The 11,911-nt window shown below is 31.6% G+C and overlaps 1 protein-coding gene across 2 annotated transcripts in view; it reads right to left on the bottom strand.

Moving 5' to 3' along the window:
• Window positions 1–202: 202 nt before the first annotated feature.
• LOC105487684 (gamma-aminobutyric acid type A receptor subunit gamma1) overlaps window positions 203–11,911 on the bottom strand; it is an 86,407-nt gene continuing 74,698 nt past the window's right edge. For both annotated transcript variants that reach the window (XM_071093652.1, XM_011751222.3), the window contains exon 9: window positions 203–2,780. In XM_071093652.1, the coding sequence (XP_070949753.1) occupies window positions 2,514–2,780 (267 nt within the window). In that variant the 3' untranslated portion in view covers window positions 203–2,513. The remainder of the gene's footprint in view (window positions 2,781–11,911) is intronic.

Here is an 11,911-nt window from a genome sequence, read left to right as displayed (position 1 = left end):
ATTTAAAGCATCCAGGAAATTCAAGTTCCAATTAATTCAAGAAATTATTATATAACTCCCCAGAGAAAAGAGGAAGATTTTTTTAAAAATTATTTCTCAAGGTGGTGAAACTTATACTTGGAAGAGAGGAACAGGAAATGAACTGAATCAGCTTTGAAAAAAAAAAAAAGCTGTATTTGATCTCTTGAAAAAGAAGTCTAAATGTAGTTTTACCTTTTTATTCTTATTTTTAGAAATAATAACATTTGTACACCATTCTTTCTGATCACACATTTAAATGAAACAGATCAAAGTACCACTTGCTTTGAAAACAAAGTGCTTTCTTGATGGTATATACAAGGAAAGGCATCTTTACAAATTTTATTTCCACTTGTAAATATTATCAACATTTAAAACCAAGTTAATGAAACACCAATGAGAAAATCAAAGCTATTTTTTTTATATTACATAGAGTTGCGGTTCTGAAGGCAAAACTATTTATATCAAGCACTTTTAAGTATTTTAAAATATAGTCATGCTCAGATACACTTGAAAGAGTCCCAAAATCAAAACTGTCTCATGATAATGAGTAAGCTATAGCTTCAAACATGAAAATAGCCACACAATATTTTAGTAAAGTACTTTATTCTTTATGAGTACTTTATTTTTTATTTATCCTTAAATGAATGCTCACTTTAAAAACATCCATCAGTACTCAATGTTATTAAAATGAATGTATGGATAATCTGTAAATGAATATATAGATGGCCAAAGTTTAATTTGGCTGTTCATTCAAGAAAAAGCAGGGTCAGTGGATATTGGGCATTACCATTTGATTCATGCTTATTTTTTTTTTCAGAAGTTTATGAGCAAGTGAAAAAAATTAGAGTTAGCTGGGAACACACAGTAAACTATAAATAAATAAATAAATAATTTAAAAACTATATATTTCCAATACATGTGTATAATCATGCCAGACATTCACTAACCATGTAGCAGAATTATAACATTAAAAACTAGAGTGACAATTGCAGAGGTGACAGGTTCCCTCTCAAACCTTAAGTAAGATAGGCTGTGATCATAAAACTCTTCATCATGATCATTGGTCTTGGCAACAGAAACAACATTTAAAGGTTATTTCCAGGCAAAACCTGTTTGTTCTCCAGAAATTTATGTGATGAATCTTATAAACAATTGATATGTCAAGCTACTTACAGGATTATAATGATTGAAGCCTAAATTTAACTCTCTGTTTAAAAAAAGAGGCATTTTTAAAACTATTAACTGATAGATTTTACATCCAGTGAGACGCTAAGAATTTAGAGAGATCTCACACTCATGTTCATAAAGATGCCTCTAACAAAACTCCCTCTTTAAGATGATTTTGAGGCTGCCCCCAGTTTCTAGAAAAAAAGAATATTATAATAATGTATAATGTAGTTGCAAAACTGACAGGGTCCAAAACTTTGGAGCTGGAAGAAGCAATATGTAATGCAGGCCAAAAACTGTTTTCTGAATATTACTAGTCTAAAAACAATGCTAATAGCACATATTTAAGATTTTGTCCTCAATATGACCTGCAATTCAGTTTTCCAGGTAATAATTTTTTAACCACATGAGTAAATACAAGCACCGTTCCTCAATATTTTTATTTTAGGGACTGCAACACTTTCATAAAACATAAAGAAAAGAAAATTTCTCTCTGCATTTAATTTGCATTAATTTGCATTTGCAGATTTTAATATTTCATTGTTAACCTCATTATACATTATAAATGCTATGAAGCAGAGAATAAAATGGTTAGATTTTACCTGATTTTTTCCATCTTACATTCTTAAAAAATGACTGGTGGCTTCTTTCCAAGTTTGCAAATCACCAAAGTAAATGTAACTGGAGTTCTGTTTAATATTGTGCCAGAAAATGGACTGGACTAAAAGACAGGTAAAAGTTGACCTTTTCATAAGTCTTCTGTAATTGATAGGTTAAAAATAAATCAATTTCTTCTTGGGAATACAATATCTTGGAAGCAAATCCAAGAAAACTATGGCTTTATGTTATCAACTAACTGTATTTCAGGCAGGGCAAGCAAAGGAAAAGCAAGGAAAAACAAATTAACAATCTTTTTTCTGGCAAAAAAGTTGCTACATAAATATTAGTCATTAGTCTCACATTACAAAACAATTATAGTTTATATTTAAACAAAATATGTATTAAAATAATTCCATCTTTAAAACATGAATCATAGAACTTAAACATTCAAAATTATAACAACATAGAAGTAAATTAAAGAAAATTTAAATAAAAATAGGTGAGTATTTTAATCTACTGCATTTTGCAACTAATCAGTTTCATGTAAATTAGCCTGAAACCTGCTACTTTATTTACTTCTGAAGGCCTTAAAATAGTTACAATACTACTCACATTTTAACCATTGTTTTCTCTGCATTTTAAATTTAAACTTCAAGTTACTGAAGGACAAAAGATTCTATTGAATTTAGTCAAACTTCTTTTGACTTTTGCTTATGAAGTAGATTTTATAAGTAAAGATAGCCAACCCAATAAACCAAGTTGAACAAGGCAAAAGCTGTTGGGAAAAATATTCTAGAATAAGAGTCAATTTTGGCAATGCGTATATGTATCCTTCCTTCCCTCCAAGATCCTGTTCTGCAGTCTTCAAAGCAACAGAAGAAGCTGGCACAATCTTTGCCCTCCAAACACTGATACCCATAATCTTCTTCTTGTGGCACAGAAATACTATTCATTGGAATCAGAGTGGATCCAGGATGGAGACCGGGAGTCATCTGGTCAAAATAATAAATGAATGTTTGACACCAAAAAAGTAGCATAAGGAAAGATCAATTTGCTCCCTTAACACAAACTCTGGGAGACTGATAGGTAATGAAAATAATCTTGATTTCAAAAAAATCCAGTATTTTCAATTATAACAAGTTTTATATTATAATTTGCTTTGTAACAGAACATTTGCTACATTCTAGTATGCAGAAATGAAACACCTCTGAAAAATAAAATATATTTTTATACCTTTAGAAAGTTGACCCACCAACATATCATTTACCTTGGATCTGATTCTAAAATAAAAATGAACCGTATATTCTAGTTTACATTAAAACATTAACACTGCTATACACGTCTTTTTTTTGCTATTATATATTATTTGTTTTCTTGAATAAAAATGAGAATAAGTAGCAAAGAAAACATTTTGATAATGCAAAAGTTTTGTGAAGATATGAATGGACAAAAAAAAGTTATGGGGTTTGTGATGGGTAAGCACAAGGCACCATATTTGGGAAAGAGGATGTGTAGTAATTAAAAGCTCAGACTTGGGAACAATTGGAGTTCAAATTCTGCTCATTCTACCAATGTAGCTGTCTTCACAGCTGGAATTATATTTGCACCTAATTTCTGTGACAGTTATGATAAGCAAATTTGATGGCTTATGTAAAATGATCAATGCTTCATCATGCTCAGTAATAACAGTTACTATTATTAACAGCTTTATTTGGAACATGTTAAATTTTTATAATACTTGATTTTGAATAATACTTAAATAATTAAAGAGTGAAAGTATTATTCTTTGACTTCTATGTTTTCTTCTGTACAAAAGTGGCATTAAAAATATTGTAGGTTTGCTTGATTGTTAAATTGGATGATGGACATAAAACACTAAGTAAAATACTTGAAACATAGCAAGTAATCACCTGCCAGTAGGTAACAACATTACTGTTGTAGTTGTTACTGTTTCTTCCTGATGAGGCTATATCACAATTAATTATGAAATTCATGCTAAGATAAACATACAAACAATAATAATAGCAACAACAAAAAAGTCCTAGACCACATAAAAATGTTATTGGAAAAAAATTAATGACTCCTTTAATAAGCTGGCAAGTAATATATGAATATTTCAGCTTTAGTAATTCTTCATTTTTCAGAACTCAACATATTTTGAGGGTTATCTTAAGATGTGAATCTTACAACTTACTGTATTCAGCAATTTCACTATCTAAACACTAAATCAGTGCCAATTTTATAAAAATTGTTTTAACCGGATCTTACATCTTTTCTCATGCAAATGTGAGTTACATGCTCTCATCCTAAATTTTGAAATAGTCAGGTCAACAAAATTAAATATTTTCTGAAAAACATTTTTACATTTATATACGAAAGTTTAAAATTTCTTACAATGTGAACCTATACTCATGTCCACTTTATTTCTAAAAAGAAACATAGAATCCAAGTCACCAAATATTAAAAATCCAGTAGATGCAAAAGGAAGCAAATATTCACATCTACTGATATTTTTAAAAGATTAAAACATCATGCGGGTCACAATATTCATATTAGAGACAAATGTGCACCTTGAGGATAAGGAGAAATGCCCTAAACACAAAAAAGTTCATGATTAAACTTGCTTATATCATAAAGAGCAGAGGCAGTATCTTATTAAATGTTAATGACAGATCTTTTGTGGATGGAACTTGGGGATAGTTGACTACATCCCTAAGTTTTAATGGAGCACTAAAATCATGTAAAAAAAAGGGGGGGGGGAGAGATGAATTGGTACCTATTTCCTTGTCACTTGATACTTGAATAGCATTGGCTCTTATGCTAATCAGAATGAAAATTAATTTTAAAAAATTGTTAGGAGGCAATTTTAAGATTATGTGGTAGAAAACACATTCCATATATGAAACAGCATAAATGGAAATATCGTGTGTTTTTCAGAGGATATTAGTTTTTCATGAGAGAAATTATGACATTTTTAAATGCACTAAAATGAAGAAAAACTGCAAGTGGTTTGTTTAAAAAAAGAACTAATCTCTGGTGAGCAGTGTCATGGAGAGTTCTATTGCAAATACATTTTAAATTAGCAGTTTTCTAGATTTTTGCCGCCTCCACCCCCATCCCCTCAAAATTCAAGTTCACGAATTGAAATAAACTACACATCAATGAATGATGAAAGTAAACAGAAATGGACATATAAATGCTGAGAAAAATAGCCAAAAATCTAACACAATATCAGTAAAACAAAATATTGATGAAACCCAGATTTCTGACCTTTAAAACACTGAGAAATTAATCAGAAAAATATATACATTCCAAGTCTTATTTATCTGAAATGCAACTATGCCACCCATCTTTTAATTTCTCAAGTATAGACTTGCTTTCCCCAAAAACATTAAAAAATTATAAATATTAAAAGATAATTAAATTTAAAATAAAAAAATAAACACTAAAAAATAATAAATCAGTTAAAGCAATTTAAAAAGTAACAACATAATTGAATAGAATATTCTACTTTAAATAAGTTTTTAAAATATACTTTTAAAAAATTTCAAAAATTACTAAGAATATAGCTTAGCTTGCTATTTTGAGAAATTCATCCCATTTCCACTATTAAGGATATATCTTAAAGCACCAAAATATACTAATATCAAACAAATGCGAAGTGATAAATAAATCAGTATTTACATACAATTACTTATGCCATCTGCTAATTATTATACCATCTGCTAAAATTACTAAATATTAGTAATATGAATAGCAAATATTATTTGATGATTATATTATTATGAAAGACTGACTATATAATATTACTAATTTCCCATTTAAAATACTGCACGTGAAAATGCCAAACTAAGCACTGTTTATTCCTCCTTCACAAAATCCTGTTTAAGTTGGATGTTCAAAAATTATAGATTATACCATTAACATTGAAAAATCAACAGGAGAAGGCTGGGCACATTGGCTCACATCTGTAATCCCAGCACTCTGGGAGGCTGAGGCGGGCAGATTTCTTGAACCCAGGAGTTTGAGACCAGCCTGGGCACCATGGCAAAACCCTGTATCTACAAAAAGAGGAAACAAAAGAAATTTAGCTGGGTGTAGTTGCATGTATTTGCAATCCCAGCTATTTGGGAGGCTGAGGTGGGAGGATGGCTTGATCTCAAGAGGATGAGGGTGTAGTGAGCTGTGATTGCACCACTGCATTCCAGCCTGGGTGATGGAGTGAAATTTTGTCTTAAAAAAAAAGAAAAAAATTCCAGGAGGTGAAACTTGGTGATGAGGAGCTGCCAATCAGCATTTAGAATTTCTGATAAATTTCTGAAGTACCAAAAGCAGACGGAAATAGGCCAACGGATAAAGCAGACCGAAAGAAGATACATCTCACAAAGGCTCAGTAAATGAAAACATGACTGTGAAATCTACTCTTCCCATCAAAATGTCAGAGACTCTTAATATAAGGAAGGAAGAATGGGAGTAATGAATAGGATGGAAAACATGGTGTTAGCTAAATGTCCACCTCCAGATCAGCTGCACTCCTTTGAACTATAGCTCACCTACTGTGTATGTAGAGAATAAAGATGACGATGGTTGGCGTTCACTCAGTCTAAACTCTATAACTTCTAAAAATGAGAAGAACCTTCCACTATCCCAGGAGAAAGGTTAGGGCTCTTGATGTTGGAACTGGAATGTCCTAGTATTGTGCCATCATCTTATTATTTAGAATGTATATGTGTATATTTGGAAGGAATCAGATGTCATGCCTCACAAACACATGTATGAAAGTAAAATCCAATGGCTACAAACTTGACAGTTACATACCAAACTTACTGGGCCTATTTGAGGAGCAATCGTGAAGACGTTTTGAGGTAAGTGAACAATACAAAGGAAAAAAGTGAAAATGAACAGCCGGAATTACTGATTCTAATATTTTAATAAATATGAGAATATATATCTAGTTAGTCCACTCATAACTACTTGAGGAAGTAACACATCCACTTAAGGAAAAATGAACAAAAAACAGTTAGAAAATAAGACCTCTCTGAAATTCATAAAGTTATTGTAAATTTTTAATAAGCTAAAAATTTTAAAATGAAATCTTGAAAAAAACTGCTCATAGTATGGAAAAATGGCTTAAGATATGATAAAAAGAAAATCTGGAATATATGCTGAACCTAGGAAGTCTAAAATCTAACTACCAGCAGTTTCCAAGGAGAAAATAGAATTAAATTGGAATGAAGAATTGATAACATTCTCAAAAATAACACATACGAATATTAAATAATGAGGAAATGAAAGAGGTCAAAACACAGAAAATATATGAATCCTTAAGAATTTTTTTACACTGTATAAAACGCGATGAAGAAAATTTTCAGGTAAGAAAAGAAAAAATTTTATCTGTAAAGAATAATAAAATTGGCACTACAATTAATCACAATAATGAATTCAGAAGTAGAGATTTAAATATATTATTTAAAGTTTTAAAATTAATCAAGTGCCAGACTAATTTTTTGTATTTCTGTAGAGATGGGTTTCACCATGTTGGCGAGGATGGACTCAATCTCCTGACCCTGTGGTCTGCCCATCTTGGCCTCCCAAAGTGCTGGGATTACAGGAGTGAGCCACCGTGCCAAGTCAGTAACTATTAATAGCAAGTTAAAATACTGAGAAGGTAATTATCACAAGAATGTGAAAACAGAAATGGTTACAATGTAGTTGCTTCTTAGATTTGGTACAAAATGTTCTAGGTAGAATATTTTCTTTATTTGTACATTTATGAATTGTTCTATTTGTTTATTAGTTTCAACCGTGCTCCACTATTACTGTTAAAATTAATTTTTTTAATGGGAATTTTACTCAATGATTAATCTGGTCCTTTTCGGCTGTAATAGTCTATGATGTTTTAAATAGAAATATAAATATTAAAGAGTGTTCTTTGGAAGCCAAGGTAGAAAAAAGAGCTGTTGTTGGTGGTATCTATACATTTCAGGGAAGCATCATGTGGCCATTGTCACAACTGGTACTAAATGATTATTCTATCTATTGAAAACATCCCACTATGCACCGACTCTTTACAATTGTTTAAGTAACCTTCTTGCTGTATTTCACATTTCACCAATATGACATAATCCTTCCTGGGAGCTTTGCCAAATATTATTATAAGAAAGAGTCTTTATAAGTTGTGAAACTGTGGATTGATACAGCTTTTCATTATTTTAGTACTCTGAGAGGTAGACAAATGTTTATTCAATAGGCATGCACTGACTGAAATGAAAATCTTCTCTGCTGAAAAGGAGCTGTGGGTGAGGACTGTGGTATGGGGCAGGGCCAGGGGGACCCAAACACTTGCTATGCATTATTTTCATCCCAATATCTTGATTTCAGCTTTTAGTATTATATTACTTCTGGAACAATTGCAATAGTCTTCAAATTTATCTCCCTGCCTCTTTTGTCATCCAAGTATATACTGTATACTACTTCTAATTATCCTCTGAAAACATACATAGAAATATACCATCCTGCTTAAAAACGTGTATAACTTGCCAGTGCTAACAAGACAAAATGTAAATTCCTAGCATGGCTTTAAAGATTTTGTAGTACCTGGCCGTAAACCACTCTTCTATCCTCAACATAGGTTATTTTCTTTCCTAAGATTCCTATTTTCAAGACAAAGATTACCCAATAGCACTTTCTGTGATGACAATGTTCTACATCTACACTCTTCAATATGATAGCCATAAGTCACATGTGAATACTGAGCACTTGAAATGTGACTAGCGTTACTAAGATACCGAATATTATATTTTGTTTAATTTTAATTACTTTAACCCAACCTATCTATATGTGGTTAGTGGTTATTATATTGGACAACATAGCTTGGGACGTATACTAGTGTACTTTTTTGTTCTCACATGTAAGGCTCAGCCCAGCTGACATAGTTCCCTGTATCTTAAATGTTCTTCCTAATTTGCTATCTTAAAAACTGCAACTATTCTTCAAAAAATTACTTCAGTGAAGCCATACTTTCTCTGGAATTTTCCCTGCCAAACTTCCATTAGCTTACATGCTTTATGAATGAATTATTTACACATGAAATGAAAGGAATCCTCTCCTCTCCAAAAGATTCTTTTCAACACTGTGTGCCTGTTCAGTGTTTCACAGGCCATATTACATGAAGTCTGAAGACTGCCTGGGATGCTAGGCATAGGTCACATAGGTCTGGCTTTATGATACTTGTCTGTTTCCACAAGAACAGTTCCTTTAAAAATACATTTTATGTTTTTATAAAAAATAAAAAAATAAAAATATTGTTATTTAAAAATAATAAAACATCATATATATATATATATGTTGTAAAAATACCCTGCTTCTGTAAAAGTATGAGACATTATTCATCTAATTGTTAATTCCCTCACAGAGTCTTTGTTTAATTTTGATTTTTATCTTGGACTGTTATTTATATTGCATCTTATTATATTTGTATTTGCGATGTATTTTTTCACAACTGGATGTAATCATCCCTCAAAGCAAAGAACACGTTCTCTTTTTTGTCTCCATAGTGTCTTAGCTGGAGAAATAAATTTCTATAATTTCACATCTTAATAAAATCAGGAAACTAAAAATAAGTAAGTTCCTCCTCAAATCGCTATAGCAGAACTGTGAAGTAGGTGCAACATGGTTTTCTGAGATTTCTGATAGCCTATGGGCTGAATATTCAAGTTTCAACATAAACTACTCTTCAATTGGCAATGGCTGGTTTATTACTAGTGCCTTTCTATGGCCTTTATCTCTTGCATAACATGTCTTGATTCCATAGTTCAACATATTTAAATTAACTTTTTAGATTTTCTTGAAAATAAATGTTGACACAAATACACCTGAATTACATACTTACCAATTAGTAATAAAAATATATATTGGATGGGAGTATGAAACAATCCAAAATGTCATTGACATGTACAATAAAATAGAAGGAAGAAAAATATGATAACAGAATAGAGAAGGAAGGAAGGAAGGAAGAAAGGAAGGAAGGAAGACAAGAAGGTAGGAAAGAAGGGAAGAAAAGGGAAGGAAGAAAGGAAAGGCAAGGAAGGAAAAATAGAAAGCGAGCATAACAGACAAATGAAAGAAAGAATGAGAGAGAGAGAGCAAGAGAGAGCGAGCAAGCTGGTTCAATATTTCATGTGGAGAGTAAGTTTAAAAGGGTGTTTATCAATTTATATTTTAGGGTGTTCATTGAAGGTAAAAATCTATTTTGTTCAAGTATTATCTCTTCCAAAGAAAAAAATCTGAACATTCTGAGATTCTCCGTTAAGCAGTCAACAAGATGTCAGGAAAAGGATTTTAATTTTGCTTAATAACAGACATGTTGACCTTTTAACAGCTCTCTAGCCAAAATATTGCATCCCAGCCTGACTATAGCCCTAAACAATTTTTTTTAAAAAAAGAGAAAATGCTGGATTTTAAACTACTCTGAGTTTTATTTTTTGTGTGTGCCATAAACTGTAGCTTTTATTTTTTTATTTTTTATTTTTATTTTTATTTTTATTTTTTACTTTTGAAATCAATTTATACAAGCATTATTAAAATAGATTATTAAGCCTACAAGTGTAGACAAGGTTCAAATGAGATCACAGAAGGTCAGTAAAATTGCTGATGTTTTCTTGTTTTCTTACATTAAAAGAGTTTTTTTTTCCAGTTATATGTGACATTCAGTATTTGAGGATTAGAGACAAGACTGTACACATTTTTTTTAAATTATTATTATTATACTTTAAGTTCTAGGGTACATGTGCATAACGTGCAGGTTTGTGTTCCATGTTGGTGTGCTGCACCCACCAACTCGTCGGCACCCACGAACTCGTCATTTACATCAGGTATAACACCCAATGCCATCCCTCCTCTCTTCCCCCTCCCCATAATAGGGCCCAGTGTGTGATGTCCTTTGTAGGGACATGGATGCAGTTGGAAACCATCATTCTCAGCAAACTATCACAAGAATAGAACACCAAACACCACATGTTCTCACTCATAGGTGGGAATTGAACAATGAGATCACTTGGACTCTGGAAGGGGAACATTATACTCTGAATTTTAATAAAGAAAATGGGGATATTAAAGAAAAGACAAAGAGGAAGAGAGAGAGAAAGCAGGGAAAGAGGGGGTGAAGTCACAAATATTTAACACAGGCTTAATGGCAAGATGCTACAACATCTTGCATCCAAAGAAAAATGTGGATTCCAGAAGCTCTTAAATAGAGAATTTGAGACAACAGCAAACAGAATTGCCTATTCCTTCTAAAAGTACATTCTGATTTACCTGATTAGCAATACCATATGGCTGTACACTGAACCATGCAAGGAGTCAGATTTGATTACTGATCCTGGTTTTTCACTCAAAATATCGTTTAGGACTTAAAGAGCTCATAAAGCACATAATTGAACAAAGAAAAGAGACTATCAAACTTCATTATGAATGGCAATAAATAAAATATTTTTGGTACTCAAGTAGTCAATTATAATATGTCAATTTAACTGTTGCTATATGCCATTTAGTACTTCAATATTATCATTTGATTTTTGTTCTTTAGCTTTCCATAATTAGTAGTTTGCGACCTGGGCTTGATGCTAAATTTGAAAGACTTAACATATGGATTAAAAAAAATAACTATTCTAGAGCAATTACTAGATTATGGAAGTCCTTAATAAATAGTTGATGAATGACTGAATGGCATCATAAGTTTAAAGTCTACACTAGAATAATCCAGCTCTCTTGAGTACATGTGCCATTGGAACTGTGGCTGAGTGTACATGATCTGCAGTCAAACAGATTATCTACTGTCCTAGAGTAGCCATGTTTTGGTTGTGTCCCTCAGTAATATAATAGTAGTACCTAAATTATTTATTCTTAGAATTAAATTAGAGAATGGATGTGAGATTGTACATTGCCTGGCCTCTATCTTAGTTATTTTTATTCTAAACATTTCCATTCAAAATTTCCAGAAATAAAACTTTCAAGGCAATAATCCAACATAGATGTAGATGAGTAAATGATAAAATGGAAAATCCAGAGAAGATGCATAGCTTTCATGAAAGGAAAATAGTAGAAAGCATTCATTTTTCTTTAT

Source organism: Macaca nemestrina, chromosome 3 (assembly GCF_043159975.1).
Source record: "Macaca nemestrina isolate mMacNem1 chromosome 3, mMacNem.hap1, whole genome shotgun sequence".
Taxonomy (NCBI): domain Eukaryota; kingdom Metazoa; phylum Chordata; class Mammalia; order Primates; family Cercopithecidae; genus Macaca; species Macaca nemestrina.
This window is presented reverse-complemented; position numbering and strand designations above follow the sequence as displayed.